Source organism: Manduca sexta, chromosome 12, assembly GCF_014839805.1.
Source record: "Manduca sexta isolate Smith_Timp_Sample1 chromosome 12, JHU_Msex_v1.0, whole genome shotgun sequence".
Taxonomy (NCBI): domain Eukaryota; kingdom Metazoa; phylum Arthropoda; class Insecta; order Lepidoptera; family Sphingidae; genus Manduca; species Manduca sexta.
The window spans coordinates 10,940,948-10,958,744 of record NC_051126.1 but is presented as its reverse complement, the minus strand read 5'-3'; the positions used below and the strand labels follow the sequence as shown (position 1 = coordinate 10,958,744).

Below are 17,797 nucleotides of genomic sequence, written 5' to 3'. Positions count from 1 at the left end.
TTAATGCTTTATTATTTCTTGAACTTTATTGAACATTTAATTAAAAATATTTCAAAAGATAATTTTATATAAAATACAACTTAATTTGGCTTAATGTACCGCAATTGCTATAACAAAAAAAAACTATTCATATAGGATGAACGACCCGATAAAAGTCATTTTAGGCGTCAATTATGAATTATGGTTCTGATTTACCGCTGCTGACCTTGTTTGCACGCGACCAAAATTATAGTAGTACGTATAATATACGTACCTACTACAATTTGGTGTATGTATCACAAGGTGAACCACTTAAATTAATCAAAATTGATTTGAGTCATGTCCGCCGTCAGTCTGATGTGTTCACTATGATCTGTTATTTTATCGGAGATAACAATGACGGTTCAAAGACAAACGGGATATCAAATAACATTTAAGCCAAGTTATAATTGACTGTCACTTTATTTTGCTCGTCTTTTGTCTTTTTAGTCTTTTAGAGCTAATCTATCAAATTATTGTGACATTACCAGACATTAAACTATATATTAATTAGTTATAGACGGGACATTAGGACCAAATTTTTGCTTCAAAGTTATTACCAATTGGTATTAACGGTGTCTTATTTGAAAGGACCGTATGAAAGGTGTCACATATTAATACAAAAATAATATATTTACAGAAAATATGTTGTATATTCGCATTAAAGGCGTGCAAATCATGATATCGAAAAGATATGAAGTATTTTAATTGATGTTTTGCTATTTCATCGTAGATTGAGTAACCGTCACATGAGCGCAAAATTTTTGTGTGACAATCTTTCCAATGTCCACTCTATATAATCTTAAAACTCTTTGTGCATGTCCTATTGGCTAGTTTACCTAGCTATGCTATGAAGATGCATTTCTAATAAAATTTAAGGTTCGTTAGTCAATTAATATTTATAAATTATAATGCTCCGACGAAGATAAATAACATAATATATACTGTCCTACTGTTGGGTACGGGATTCCTCTTCTACTGAAAGGGTTTAGGCCTTAGTCCACCACGCCGGCCTAGTGCGGATTAGCTTTGGCGAATAACATAATATTTCTAAATAAAACAAAAATATATTTACACTATAGGGTGACCAGACGATCTTTTTGACTCAGTCCACAGATTGTAATAAATTTTAATTATGACAATATAATAAAAAAACAAGATATCAAGTTCAACCAGAACGGATTAACAAGTCGTACAATAATCCGTTGAATAGTGTCATTGACTAGAAAAAAGACATATTTTTGTATTTTTGGGTCTGATGATGCCTGAGACTTTGTTCGCGTAAAGAACAGAAATAATTTGAAGGATTATTACCCAAGTGCTTTTTGAGCGGTGGTACCCTAGTTGGTTGTGGAACGGACTGCCGAGACAAATGTCCGCAGGTCTAAAACCCAAGGACACACACTGCCGACTTTTCTTAAATCATGTGGGTATTCTTTGTCAATTATCGCTTGCTTTAACGGTGAAGGAAAACATCGTGAGGAAACCTGCACATTTGAGAAGTTCTCTATAGGAATTTCGAAGGTGTGTGAAGTCTACCAATCCGCACTAGGCCAGTGTGGTGGACTAAGGCCTAATCCCTGTCAGTAGTAGAGGAGGCCCGTGCTCAGCAGTGGGCAAGTATATAATACAGGGCTGATATTATTATATATTATTTATTATACCCTAGTTGGTTATGGAACGGACTGCCGAGTCGAATGTCTGCAGGTTCAAAACCCAAGGGCACACACCTCCGACTTTTTTAAAACCATGTGTGTATTCTTTGTGAATTATCAATTGTTTTAACGGTGAAGGAAAACATCATGAGGGAACATGCATGCAAAGTTCTCTATAGGAATTTCCAGAGTGTGTGAAGTAATCTACCAGTCCGCACTAGGCCATCGTGGTGGACTAAGCCCTAAACCCTCTCAGTAGTAGAGGAGGCCAGGTCCCAGCAGTGGGATAGTAAGTATACAAGGCTGATATTATATAAGTGCTTTTTGATTTCCTGTTATGCTATAAAAGAATACTATTTCATGACTTTGATGCCGAAACTAAATATTCCATCGGAGTAGTTTTTTATGATTTCATATTTCGATTTTTCGATCGACTGCCTCGGCAGCGTAGTGGTAAGGCGGCACGACAGCGCTCTGAGGTCCTGGGTTCAAATATCGGATCGGGCATCAGGCTTGAGTCTGGAATTTGTGCTTCAGTATGACGACAGGCTCGCTCCCTATCACATCGTGGAACGGAACACACTTGGCGAAAAGTGGGTGGTCTGGTCGCAAGTCTACCTACCCCATTAGGGATAAAGGCGTGATGTACTTATTTTGTTATTATTGCGTATTTATAATATCTATGTTTTTTTTAGTTCTATATTTGAATATTACGAAGTGTCGTAACAGACTAAGGTCTGTTTTTACCCGCAATACCAAGTGACTTAGATTTTTATTTATTCTTACAAAGAATTTAAATACCAAGGTCTGGCGTTCTAATTTAGGTAGTTCTTGTATGACCATGCATTTTGAAAATACGACAATAAATATCTATGTAAAGACATTGAATTTAAACTTTTAGTTATACACTATAAACGGCGTGTGTGTCTGTGTGTGTGTATATTATTCGACAAAACATTTCCTTTGATAGAATTAGATTTTTTGCTCGATACAGCGATAAGCAATTTTTAGGGGCGGCCTGTGTTCGACAGTGGACATCATGTAGCTGATGACGATGATGGTGGTGGTAGCCTCGAATCCTAGCATAATAATATCATGAATTCCATTAACAAGCTAGTGGAAGGTGGTTGCGTTAATAACTCACCTGTTTAACCTTTTGTTGTTATCTTGATTTTATGTAAATCTGCGAACAACCTATTTGCTTATTATTTTAACGATCACATAGAAACTGATAATAATTCCCAAAATGTAACATATGCCGTCCGTCTGCACTTAGACGGCGTTGTTGCTATGTAAATCCATATAAAAATAAAGCATGATTGCGGCTGCGTTGCTTCCGTGCGGTAGGCAAATTGAAGGCGCCCTTACACACTATTCGTACCATTCGTCTGTACTCGGCAAGTACCTAAATCAAGGACTAAGGATTTACAAATAGCGCGGCTATAGCGCTGCAAGCGATAGATAATTTTAAGGTACCCTAAGATTACATTGATTCTGAGACCTCACATACTTCAAACGGAAGGAATGCAGTCTTTTATTTTACAGAGTAGGCCCTATGGCCTATGGCCCGATCCATCGAACTTGTAATTCGTGCATGTTTTGGTCAAAAATTCCTTAATCATGAGAAGCAGCTTTTGCAAAGCTGTGGGGCAAAAACCTAATAAAAATATAATAAAACCAAAGTTGCCAGTATTTAATAATTCAGAATAACTTATTAATTGGATATCAACAGTTTTGGTTTATTATTCTTTACTGACATAAATTTTAGATGTATACATCGTGTCTAGTAATACGAGCCATAAGAATCGTCCTGATTGTCTTTGGATATGGAACACATCAAAGATTTTTTTCTATTTTAAGTAAATTAACCGGCATTTTTATGGGTTCAAAAATATTTTTCTTATTGATTCCCAATATGTGAGTTTCTCGCACGGAAGGTAAACGTATATATTATTTATTAGTCATTCATGTATTTCAAAATACACGATATATTTTTTGATTACCCAGCAATCAGCGCACAGTAAAATCTTTGTGCTTTGTCAGACAATATTTAAAAAAATATTTGAATACAAGCCTTCATTCGAATGCTCTAAAAAAATATATATTATTTTAAAATGAATCAAACTGTCCTCGGTGTTCTTATTAACTAATCTATTTACCAAATTGCTAATTTGTCAAAGAATTCTTGCCGTGTAAGCCTGTAATGAGGCAGCCCTTTCAGATTTATAACATTTGTTTATGGCTTATAATTACCTATTCCAAAATTGTTAATTTGTGGCAATCGTAAGAAATATTTTTTCTGTTTGCGATCCTTATTTTTAAGTTGTGCTATAAAATTTAAATTGTTAAAGATAAGTCAAAAATGAAAGCTATAGCATGAAAAAAAAGGAAAAACCATAAAGGTCGCAAACAGAAAAGTTATTAGACGACTCCCACAAATTATCAATTTTGGAATAGGTCGTTATTTTATTAAGAGAGCGATATGTTTATGTATATATGTATGTATGACGTATGTAATGTATTTTTAAGGATAATAAATATTATCACTTGAGAACAAATGTACACTCCTTAGTTAATATTATACAAAGTTTCGCAATATCTTTTTTATTGACGTTAGATAGAAACGTTACTTGATTCATCGCATACATAGGTGTCTCTTAAAATTAAATGTACGTAACGCAATAATTTTTACGGAATATTGATACGAAATTTTCTGACTCATGTCTTTTTTTGTTCTATCAAATAATATGTAAAATAAGTAAATGTGTTGGGACAAATAAAAAGACCAGATAACAGAAATATTCTCAATAAAAACTATTATATATTTTTTAAAAACTATTCCCTTACGTATCTACTTTTATTTTAAGATATACTCAGGTAGGTAAATACAATATAATGTAGTATATGCTCGCGCTTTCATCCCCGAAGGGTTAGGCACAGATATAAATAATGTATCAAAATTTTGCTGAGGCTCAGTGAGTTCATCAGGCGAGCCTATCTTCATATTAAACATGATGACCCTGAACACGCAACTCATTATTCAGGTACGCCTTTCGAACCAAAAATGTCATACTGTCGTGTTTTATCACTGCACCTCACATTCCCGTCTTTGTTTCCTGTCGATATTATCTATAACTATACATCTATGATTTTACTGTCTCAATAACCTTGCTGACAACAGTCAGATCTATCCAGTTACAAAGATTAAGTACTATAGATAGACAATACTACGAAACTAATAGTTCAAGTGACCTTCTATCTATTTAGTTTGCCTGCTAAAAAGCTGCAGTGTCACGAATTGGCGAATGGTGAAATCTTCCGAAATCTACTTATAGGTACTAATAATATGCATAAATGCGGTCTAAAAATCATCATTTTAATGATAATTATCAATTTACATAAATTACGATCGGGTTATGTGGACCCTTCGCCCCTGCACATCGTTGATTAAAAATACTGAAGTTTTTGATAGCTATCCATCGTGGCCTGTTAGTTGAATATTGAGAATGGACGTTAATCAACCAAAGTCGAGTTATAGATAAAACTTTATGAAACCAGGAGGCCCTCCGTCTACGGGGGCGAATCCATCATTGCAATTAAGGTCTTGGTAATCGAAAGACAGCTTTGACAGCCATAGAAGGGAATAGGGGATTTCTTGATTCTTTTACCCATACAGCTATAAAATTTTCCTCGATTTTAGCGTTCGTCATTGCAATAAGACGGATATGCCCTCGGAGTCGGAATAGCTACCCCGGGGTATATTTAACGATTGTTGCATTAAATTATTTTATAATTACATAGCTTCGACCTATACAATTATATGTATTATATGTATATATACAAAGATGAGGAAATTCACTACATAAAAGTATAAATATGTTTTTAGTTACTTACATAACTATCGAATGTGGAAGATAAGAAGTAAGATTCCGCGTGAGATCAGAGGCAGAATACTATCATTGTTATATACGACCTATATCGGTAACAGTATCCGATAAATGCTCGTAAAATATTACTTACACGGTATTTAATATCAGTACCACAATCTCACTGTACAAGATAATATAAATAGGTATATGATTTGTATGTTTGTATGTTGTATGCATGTATGTCAAAATATGTATTATATAAAATATAAATTTTAGTGAACCGGTGCAGAAATACAAAAGCAACAAACAATAAAATTATTATGTTTTTAAAACTATTATGGTTGGTTGATTTTTTAATTTTTTTATGTGTTTTGGTACGTTTTGGATCTGACTCATGGCTCTAAAGACTCAATTAGTTGAATTAATTACTGTTAGTAATAATTGCACGCAATTATTGCTTATAGGAGTTAGGTAACGATTTAAGTGTCGAACACAGCAATTCATTGGTAATGCACTGTGTATAAGTCGATTATCAGCCCTCTTAGAATATCGCAAAAAACGGGTATCATAATTCAATGTCGTTTAATTTTGACATTTTTAATTAATCAAGATACCGATGCGACATTCACGTATTAGTCTCAACCAATCAAAATAAAACTACATAATACATCAGTGGCGAAGTGTCTATACAACCCGATTCCTACCGGCTTCCCTTTTAGGTTTATTTCCGAATGACTTAGTTTTTGTTTTCTATTAAATTGGCCGCAATAGGTTTACTAAGACTAAATTTTTTTTGCCTCGGGTTACCTTTTGAAAAACTTCACCCTTCGCCACTGTAACACATGAAGTCGTGTTGTGTTTTTTGCTACATTCTAAGCAAACGGAGTTGACGTATAACCCATTCATAATATGTTAGCGGATGTGGTCTGTGAATAAACATACGTCAGTTGTCATGACAACGCAAAACTTACGCATCAACAGCTTAAAATATAAAATGATGTATTTTAACATCTATGTATCTGTCCCTTTAATATAATAAATATGAAACATTATATAAACGTACTGTGTACAATTATATAGGTATTGGTACTATAAACATTCCAGTTTTAGTTAACCGAACTATACGATTATTGCTATATATTTGATTAATCTAAATGAGAGTTTATCTTCCACAAACATTAGGTACTGACTTGGTGACCACGGCTTACTCACCACGGTATCCTCTGCCTGTCGTAGAGGTAAGTAATAGGGGCCAGCAGGGGGCCACGAGTGGGTAGCAACTAGCAAGGCAGTTCGTTGTTAGTGCACGTTGTACTACGTGTTTAAGGACATTATGCACGGGGGCCTATGAGCTCCACGGACATCACGAAAGCGGGAGCGGTTTCTAGCGTAAATGTAGAGTTAGACCCTTCCGTCGAAGGAAGCAAATTATATAGGTATTCGTATGTAACCACAAATAAAATTGCATGTACGAGTGGTTTCAAAGGCATTGCCATTGCCATCAAGTAAACTTTTATAAAATAAAAATGATTTATACTGCATGTTAAGCACAAACTTCCCTAATATGGCCCACCATGTTTTAGAAAATATTTTATATGGTGTTGTAATGTAGAAACACCATATGCCGTTTTGTATTTTTTTTTTTATTAAGTATGTTGCAATTTGATCAAAGGTTTTCTTTAGATTCCTGCATGCAACAATTTTATGAAGATTTTAAAATAAGGCCATCAATAATTCCGTTACCTTAAAGATAGCTTGTTATTTTGCCGCGTCAAGGTTCTTTCAATGAAGGGTAACAAATTGAAATAATTTGTTAATATAGTTTATCTCTACAAAATTATTAGATAGGTATGTTTTCAAGTCAGTTAGAGCGGTTTCAGCACCTACCCATATTTCTTCGAAATTAAATATTGTAATGGAAAGTCTATAAATAGGGTAGTTGTGGTAAATATGCCACACTCTTTGAAATCGAGCCGATTTGACGACGATTAATGGTATCAAAAAGAATGTAATGATTATAACATTACGATATGCCCGTCCTTGAACATTAAACAGGTAAATTAAATAACGTATTTTCTTTACGCATTTGAAAATAAGCAAAACAATTATCAACCCTAATAGAAGGGATAGAAAGCCTATAGCAGAGATATATGCTTTTTTGGTGTAAGGACAAATCTCACTAAAAATAAAATAACATTTTTGGTAAAATATAATGTAGTTTTATTGCAGATTTAATACTTCAACCTTTAAATAAAGTTTCGTGTTATTTTCTTTTAATCAAATATTTCTTTTCTTTGGAACTAACTTCTCGAAACTCGTTTTATCTTAACTAATTGAATTTAAATGTATTCAAATAATTTTCCTTATAATAATGATTGGACTTTTTAGTAATAGGGATATTATTCAATACCGTGGAGCTATGTCTTTTGTATTTCTCGCTCTAAGGGGGTGTATCCTATATCAATACTGAGGTATCCATACTTTTATTTAGAGAGAGACGCCACTTGTTTTTAAAAACTATGGAGCTTTTAACGAGACAAATTCTATGTATATTAAACACACTAGTAACAACGCTACTAAACAATAAGTATTAAATCTATTTCATTCATAAAAAAACATAAATACGACCTTGATTAAACCATAGCGATCCATAATCCGCATTTGCCATACACTTTTTTTTCTTTGAATACCTGACAGGGGTCGGCTTCTACAAACAACGGACTATTGGGCTTTAGGCGCTCGCCATCCTTGAAAATTATGCGACTATGCTGAGGCCAACCCACTTACGAGTTACGGACCTCGGAACACGGCCACTGGGAGAAGATACATCAATGATTAGGGAATTAGGTAATTGACCTTTAGCTTACCTAAACACTAAACAGCGGAAAGATGTAATGCAACAAATTAATGAGAATCCAATCTACACGATCATAAATTGTTACTGTCTACATCCGTGATATAATCATCTTCAACCACTCGTAAAAAATTTGCGTGCAAATAACTTATTGGAGGTCCGTTTTCCGTTTATACGCAGATGGAGTCGCGGGCAAAAATTAATTGTGAACTAAACACGTTTACAAGATAAGATATGTCTGATTTGTATATCATTTTGTATAAACATACGCAGTGTGAGGACGTTTGAGTTTGTAAATTAAATCAAATAACATGTATTATTGTTTTTATTTGTGAATTATCAAACCCGCTAAAATGAGTGACGGGAATAGAAAAGTGCAGTATTTGGTGACCTTTTTAGGTAAGTTTGTTTGGATAGTAATTTAACTGATAAGCAATAAGTAAGAAAGGAATTATTTCAATTATTAAATCATTTATTATTGTGATATGAAGTATCTGGCTGTATATACCATACAAAGCAATAATAAAAAAAAAACCTAATATTATTTATCAAATCTAACGTGAATGAATGGGTACGTACTAATTCGATTACGATTTTTTATTTATGTGTTTCCGTAATTACTCCGATATTAACTTTCTTAGTTATTTATTTTTTCGAGTAACTAAAAACTCACGGTGTTGGTAACCATCGCATGAGTGCAAAATTTTTGTATGATAATCTATCCAATGTCCGCTCTATATTACATTTATTGAACTGTAAGGGTGCTGTACAATCTTTGCGTGTAGCCTAGAGACTACGTATAAAACGTAGAGCGATAGGCACGGAAAAAATTAATTCTAACGTTAAGCAAGCAGTTTGAATATCTGCGGGCTAGCATGCTCCCTCTTACCGATAGCGCCCTCCGTCAATATTCGCGTTGTCATTTAGATCGGTAGTGAGTATTTTAATATAACTGATCGTTTTGATTTCATAACATCAAACCATGCTAGTTTTTTTTCATTTACGACCTACAAAGAGTTCATTAAACAATAAAATAAATGATCCATTTATTTTAACATTAATGCTTTGGATTACGAGGTTAATAATTTTGATCTGAAACCTCGTTCTCTGCATTCCTTGCGGTCATTCACCGCGTTTTGGACACATCAGAAAAGTATGGAGTCTGTTTTGAGTTCTTGTTTTTTAGGTTCGCAGTTATTATTTACTAGTTATTGCTCGCGGCTTCGCCCGCGTGAAGGAGTTTCCAGGATAAAAGTCCCGTTAAAAAGTATCCGATTTAATATTATTTATGGTTCACTATTTTGGTCATAGTGGTTTCCACATAAAAGGTAGACATATGCTATCGCGGACTTTTATTTAGAACTATTTAAGACAAACAATCCTACGGTACATCATCTTTATCTAACGGTTTAAAAAGCGTACGCCAAGATAGCAATTTTCCTTACGACTTACATGATATTAACGTTATATTATTACACACCATTTACCACATTACACAAAATCATTATAAATTGTAGCCTATGTGTTATTATGATGTATAACCAATATTATTGTAAAGTTTCATCCAAATCCGTTCATTAGTTTTTTCGTGAAAGAGGAACAAACATACATACATCCATACATCCATACATCCATCCTCAGAAGCTTTCGCATTTATAATATCAGTAGGAAGTAGGATAAAACTGGTAAAAATCTTTTATACCATACATTAACTTTTGTTTGCGGCTTAAGTCAGGTCAGGTAACATTAAATTAAAAAAAATGGTTAACTTTGAAGAAGTCTTTATGCTGGAGGAAGCAATATGCTCAGTGTCTATCAACATCATACAACAAAAATTATATCGATGAACTATTAATGTCTTGAACTCTTAGGGGCATTAAAGACGTGTTTCCATATATGTATTTATCTATTAGGTTTTCCAGCAGACTTAACACTACGATTACAATAATTTAAATATTATATTATTAGCTATAATGTAAGCCCAAGTTATGTATGTATGTATGACTTTTATTTCAGTGTCACTAGCCGCAGTGACGACAAGCGTGTCATTCTCGTGGACCACCCCCGTTATACCGAAGTTTCACAATAACGAGACAACATTAAATGTTACCGATGTAAGTATGAAATTTTATTCAACAAACGTTTACGCTTTTTAGAAAGATTAGGCAAAGGTGCAACTGTTGCACTCACTTTTACCCTTTATATAAGGGATTTATTATGCCATTTGCTTTGGTCCGCGGTCCAGTACGAGTGAATTTTTTTTTGGGATATATGTAACGCTTTATAAAAAGTCGGTATAAAATGTCTTTCCCGGTATAAAAAGAAATCTATAAGACACAAGTTATATAGCTTCTTGTTAGTGAACGAATTTTTATAATGGGTTCAGTAGTTCCAGAGATTGGTCCCTAAAAACCTTCAAATAAACAAACTTTTCCTTTTATAATATTAGAAGGCAACAATTGTTTTACAAAGTTTTTAATGTTGATACTTACTTTACAAAGCCTTAATTCCTCATAATTATCGCACCAATAGCATCCAACTAAAAAAAATAACTTTTGAAAAAAAAAAAACATTTCCCTACCAAGAAAATAAATTTGGAATTGTTTAAATAATACGTAACTAATAAAAAGCCTGAAGTATGATATTCATGATAGCTTATCCTAAAACCTTAATGAAGATATACAAGACTGAAAATCTAAAATTCTCCAACAATAATGATTTCTTATGTTTACGCGAATGTTCGACATTAAAATTAAACTATTTTTCGGATTTTATCGTGGTTTTTATGTCATATATATTCTCCAACAATTTAGATAAACGATACCCAAGATGTTCAAATTTACACGCAACGCATCTAAATTTTATTTAATGATAATTTGACGTGTTTTTAGAGTGAAATATCATGGATTGTGGCAATGACGTCACCCGGCGTGTTCACAGGCAGTATGGCGGCGCGTTTCACCTCCGATAAATTCGGAAGAAGAATGACCATATTGAACAGTGCGCTTCCATTTGCAATTGGCACGGTATGTTATTAGGTCCTGTACCTCAAAAAGAACAGGCACAATAAAGTGATATTCAGTATGGAATTTGTTCCCGACATGGCGATAGGCTCGCACCCTATCACGTCACGGGATGGAACACACCTACGGAAAAGTAATTTAGTTGTACTTCTGCCTATCCTTTGGGGGTGATAAAATACTTCGTCGCGTGGGGTATTAGATGTTTGTCTCTTAATGGTACAATAATGCTTGTAAAATGTTCATTGGTGTTAGGCGACATTGCGGAGGTCCCTTACAAGACACACTCTCGCATACGAGAGATCCACCACCATGTATTTCTAGAGGTTTAGATTAGCAAAAAAACTTGCAGAACTCGAATTATGCAAATAATTTTTAATGTGTATATAAACACGGCAAGTCGATTACTGCAAAAGAAGTTTTCGGGATTTGCGGCGAGTCGCATGTGTATAGAATTATTGAAATATTACCCCTTATGTATACGCATCTGGAAGTTTTTGCACAATACATTGACGCGAGAACTTGCTAGTCTTTTGATTAATAACATCATTACATCTAAGGATAGGGAAATATGGGAACTATATGCATGTCTAGCTTAGGCCTGCGGTTTCCCCGCGTATATTTTTCCGGAATAAATCGGGATAAAAAATAGCCAATAGCACTGGAATAAATATGATTCCGGGATAAAATCGCCAATAGCACTAAGGAGTTATGTAGCTTCCCATCAATAAAAAAAAAATCGGTTTAGTAGTTCCAGATATTATCTCATTCAAACAATCTCTGCATCTTTATGTATATTAGTATAGATTAGTATAGATCATATTTATTACCTTTTACAGATATTTGCCATGACCGCCTACAAATCTTGGATGCTATACGTAGCGCGATATTTTTGGGGCTGTGGTGCAGGGATGGTTACTGTGGTAAGTTGCGCGTCTAAATGTGTGGTGATCGAGGCATCTAACGCCTAGGAGCATCTATATCACATTTCCTATATTTAAGTACTAGCTTTTGCCCGTGGCTCCACCCGCGTTATAAAGTTTTTCGGGCTGAAGTTTTCCGTTATAAAAGTCACGCTATATATTTTCCCGGGAGCCTATGTTCTTCCCAGGGTCTCAAACTGTCTCCATACCAAATTTCATCTTAATGCGTTGAGTAGTTTTTGAGTTTAACACGTTCAGGCAGACAAATGCAGCGGGGAACTTTGTTTTATAATATATTTTTGTAGAACTTTTTAAGAGGAACAATCCCGTCATACATCATTGTTGCATAACTTTAACCGTTTACGCAGCGCACGCCACGGAAGCTCTCAAAACTAATAATTTTTCCCCGTTTTTACAAAATGTTTCATTACTGCTCTGCTCCTATTAGTCATAGCGTGATCATATATAGCCTATAGCACTCCACAAATGAAGGGCTATTCAACACAAAAAGAATTTTTCAGTTCGAACTGGTAGTTCTTGAGATTAGCCATTACTGCTCCGGTCCTATTGGGTATAGCGTGATGATATATAGCCTATAGCACTCCACGACCAAAGGGCTATCCAACACAAAAAGAATTTTTCAGTTTGACCCGGTAGTTCCTGAGATTAGCGCGTTCAAACAAACAAACAAACTCTTCAGCTTTATATAATAGTGTATATAGAGTATAGATTACAAGTATTCAATAATAATATATTTAATAGTGTGTTATTTTTCTTGGCCTAATTAAACACATATTAATTCAAAGCAAACGATTGCTTGTCAATAAAAAATAAATAAATACGACTATTTCAAAGGGAATTTCATCGTCCAACAAATGTGATTGGAACGTTTCTCATACTTTTGGGGCCTTATTCTCTATGCCACATGTTATTTTAAAGTATGGAACTAGTACGTAATGTACCGTATTAAAGACCATAGAAAATAGTATACAGAATACCATTCCACGGTGATTTCATGAAGACAACGCAATACGGCCGAGTTCCAAGTTTACACTAACATAGAGAATGAGGTTTCTGATTGTTGTTATCATCATCATCATCATCATCATCATCAGCCGCAGAATGTCCACTGCTGAACATGGGTCTCCCCAAAGATTTCCAGATCGACCTATTGAAATTCGCTCGCATCCAGCCATCCATCCAATCAGTTCTAAACAATCTGTTTCCTTTCCAGGTATCTTCAATCTATTTAGCTGAGATAGCCCACAAGGATATCAGAGGCAGGCTCACTGTTATAAACAGGTTTATGTTTAACTTCGGAGCTCTTCTTGTACTGGCTGTTGGATCCTTCGTGACATTTACTGAACTAAACTATTTACTCATAGTATTACCCGCTTTATACTTTTTTGCTTGCTGGTGGGTACCTGAAACACCGTACTATCATCTTAAAGAAGGCAATATCGATAAAGCTAAAAAGGAGCTGTTGAAATTAAATTATTATAAAAGTGATAAGGTTGGTTGTTTTGATGCTAATAAAGTGAATTGTAGAGATTGAAAGTTTAGATAACGGATGTCACTACATCCCCACTGGGCTTCTACAAAACAACAGGTCTGCTACTGAAAGCTCTAACAATTTGGAAATTCATTATGATTTCCTGATGTAATATTAATCATCCCGGAGTAATATAGTGTGAACGCATTTTAACGAGCGTAGACAGAGGTGGCTTTTAGTGATGGCGAACTGGGCAACCGCCCAGGGCCTCGCGTCGTTTAAGGCCGCTTCTACGGGTGGATTCCCGAGCAACACATATTTTATTATAATTTACGTAATTTTAATTAAGAATCGCCTAGAGTTGCCACCGTCGTCTATCAAATATATGTAAAACAAACTTTTTTGTAGGAACTGCAAGAGAAATTGAATCAAATGAACTCAGATGTTAAGAAAGAAATGAGTCGCTCTGGCTCTTTGAAAGAATTATTTGTTGGAAAACAGCATAGAAGAGCACTCATTATTTCATTAGGTGAGAAACATTGTACATAGACCGCCACAATTAGGTGTCGTGCAGACGTATTCAATTGGAATACAACACAGAGGGATCTCTAGCAGCTTCAGCAACTATCTGTTTCATAGTAAGTAGCGCGGTGTTTCTCGACAACGAGATAATAGCGTCTGCACGATAGCCTAACCGTCTATTATTCTAATGTGACCATTTTTATTTTAATTTTAATTTATTAAACTGTAATATTTGTTTACAATTTCTGGTAAATATCTATTTCTATTACTTATTTTAATTATATTCATATGATCCTCTATGTTTTGTGTTTCGTCTTTGAATTACCTGAAGCTTATCAGTCTCGATAAGTTATCGTGAGTATTAAATTCCTTATAATATTCAGGTGCTTCACCTATCAATATATTTCTTTAAAAATCTGTATTCGGGTTCTATTAATCAGAAAAATCTTATAAAATCTGCACAGTGTTGATACTCAAATGTAACACTATGGCATATTGATGATTAATTTCTATTTTATCGTCAACATCATTAGCAACAAGATGTTTATTACTGTAAATAGGTCTCACACATTTCCAGATCGACTTGATGGAAATAATTGAACCATTTATCAATTTGTATCAATTTTGTATCTAGACATTTAACGCTGCATGCTTACAACTTTACCTTCTTTTACAGGATTAAGAATAACTCAAGTTATGGCTGGAACGATACCAATTATGCAATATTTAGGACGCATAATGCAAGAAAGCAAATCTGGAATGGAAGTGTCTACAGCGTTGATTATATTTGGTGTGGTACGATTTATCGTTGGTAAGAATTTTATTACTATAAATGATAATGAAACTGCAATTGCGTTAATAGATTCAATTATAATTTTGACCTCAATTTACAATCGCATGCCACTAACATGGTTGTAATTTCATTTTTTTTCAGGTCTGGTGTCATCTGCTGTCGTCGACAGAGTAGGACGGCGCCCTCTCCTCATATTTTCGTTTTTTGGTGCAGGCGTATGTTTAGCGATAGTTGGCATCTATTTCTACATTCAAGAAGTTGTTGGTATAGAAAATGAATCTTCAAGCTCCTTCCGCCACGTAGCCTTCATCGGCATCATTTTATTCAGTATTGTTTCAACTTTCGGCTTCGATACACTAATCTTCGTTGTACCAGCTGAAATTTTTCCTTTAAACGTTAAATCTGTCGCCATGACTACTTTAAATATTCTAGGGGCAATACTTGCTTTCGTAGGTGTTATAGGGTATCAAACTGTTAAGGATCTCTCAGGTTTGTATGGAGTATTTTGGAGTTTTGGCACAATGTCTTTCATTGGCGCTATATTCAGCTATTTTGTAGTTCCCGAAACGAAGGGTAAGAATTTACGTGATATACAAATCGAACTGCAAGGAGAAATTTACGATGATGAAAAACTAAATCAAACGATCTCAGATGTTGAGAGGAATGAAAATGTTGATGTTAAAATGATAAATATGGAAGATATTAATGAAAAATCTGAAGATACCGCACTAAATAGATAACATTGCGGGAAATTAGGCTAATACTTAAATTAAATATTGTTTTTAAAATTTTAGAATACTAGATTCGGAGATAATATTTAAAAATCGATTTCACGCGTTAATATGAATTTCTCATTGACTTGATTTCTTTCAAAGAACAAGATAAAATTATCTATAGTAAATAAAGTATTTATATTCGTTGCCCAGTTGATAAAATTTAATGCTTCGTTGTAATCTAGTATTGATGATTTCATACTAAATCATTCTCATAGAGACTATTGAAGTTTGGTAAAAACTCGGACACAATAAATTATAAAAATAGCCTACGGCGCGTTGGAGAGCATTGACTGTTTTGACATGAAGGTGCCTTTAGTATTGTATACTTATATTCTAATTTAGAAATCGGTTTATACCTAGTTATTATAGTTGTATATTTGATACAAGGTCTTAAGAACTTCATAGATAAAATGGGACATTCCATATGTACTTAGTTAATTTTACTTTGTATTTATGAGATTTGATATTGATAACATTAATCGTATTGTAGCTAGCAACACTCCTAGATATTCCTTAACTAATTACTATTTATAAAATTATTAAAATTCGAATCATAAGAGTATGAATAAATTTGTATCAATTATTACATGTATTTTATTTTCTAACCTCATATTTTACGGAGCGGCATAGTCGCGAAATATCGACCAACCTCCTTAAATAAAGATTTAAAAAAAAAAACCTCATACGAATGTACATTTTTAGAATAAATATTTTCAAAACTAGTATATGAGTTTAAATAAGTAGTTTAATATCAATGATTTTGAATAAAAAAAACATCATTTTTTAAATAATATTTTATACGGAAAGGGTATTTTTAGGAATAAATATATTTATTCACTAATAATATAAATGTGAAAATGTTTGGGTGTATGTTAGAAATAAACGCGGAAAGAGCTGAACGAATTTAGATGCAATTACGCCCACGTATAGACTATGTTCCGGATTAACACTTTTATCCCGGTGATTTGGTATCATGGGAATAATGGCTTTTATAACCTTATATTTTAAATAGATATTGCTGTCGTCGTCGTAGATTGCTATAACTAGCTAGTGTTTTAGGGAATATTGAAGGGAAAAAATATTTTCACGTAATTCGCGAGCAATACCTAGTCGTAATAAATACATTCCATCAGACATCAAATATTTCTTACGTAACACGCATTCCTGATAACATACATATTAGAATTTATCTTCGGTTGTATTCCATTAAGTGTCCGACTTCCTTCTCTGACGGGGCTCCGATAACGTATACTTCAGCATCAGATCACAACTTATGAAATGTAGTAAGTGGCGATCCGAATTTGAAAGACAATATACTTACCCCCTTATTCATAAACGTTTTTTATCTAAGGACGGAGTAAAGCTGTGATAACAAGCCTGTTTCTCAGTGCTCAACGGCACTGAGAAATAGACATAGGGCCGTTGTGATTGGTTATTATTGTTGTATTTCAATATTAGCCAATCACAACGGCCCTACGTCTACGCACTGCGAAGACTGCCATGCCGTCAGCACTGAGAAACAGACTTGTTATCACAGCCTTACTCGGTCGTTCGATAAAAAACGTCTATGAATAAGGGGTTAGTGTTTGTCATAATACAGGTTATGCTCAGATGACTACCTAGTTATCGCGGTTGGAACATAGAATGTGTTATAAGTACTAAGTGTTTTTTTTTGTTTTTTTTTTCTGGTTACATTGTCGAACGTAACCATAGATATGTAAAACAGTGTAGAAAAACACTTATTATTTCAGCCATTGACGATTTTAGCAAATAACTAAGTAAGATTTTGTTAACAGTCAGTCACAAAAGTGGCTGAACAAGTTCAGAATTTCAAATTGCGATTAAACTTTTTTCCCGTTTCAACAATCTTTTATC

General features: G+C 34.1%; 1 protein-coding gene across 1 annotated transcript; it reads left to right on the top strand.

Moving 5' to 3' along the window:
- Positions 1 to 8,645: 8,645 nt before the first annotated feature.
- LOC115440737 (facilitated trehalose transporter Tret1) lies at positions 8,646 to 16,505 on the top strand. The gene is made up of 8 exons (XM_030165163.2): positions 8,646 to 8,795; positions 10,413 to 10,510; positions 11,288 to 11,422; positions 12,256 to 12,339; positions 13,574 to 13,852; positions 14,240 to 14,360; positions 15,030 to 15,164; positions 15,288 to 16,505. Exons 1-8 carry the CDS (start codon positions 8,750 to 8,752, stop codon positions 15,884 to 15,886), a joined length of 1,497 nt encoding a protein of 498 aa, XP_030021023.1. The 5' UTR covers positions 8,646 to 8,749; the 3' UTR covers positions 15,887 to 16,505.
- Positions 16,506 to 17,797: the final 1,292 nt, after the last annotated feature.

Bases quoted from the DNA above. Each gene is read 5' to 3' on its own strand.
- LOC115440737 (XM_030165163.2), top strand. From the start codon at position 8,750: ATGAGTGACGGGAATAGAAAAGTGCAGTATTTGGTGACCTTTTTAG. The intron at 12,340-13,573 runs GTAAGTTGCGCG...TTTCCTTTCCAG, and splicing joins GTGCAGGGATGGTTACTGTG to GTATCTTCAATCTATTTAGC. The intron at 15,165-15,287 runs GTAAGAATTTTA...ATTTTTTTTCAG, and splicing joins TGTGGTACGATTTATCGTTG to GTCTGGTGTCATCTGCTGTC.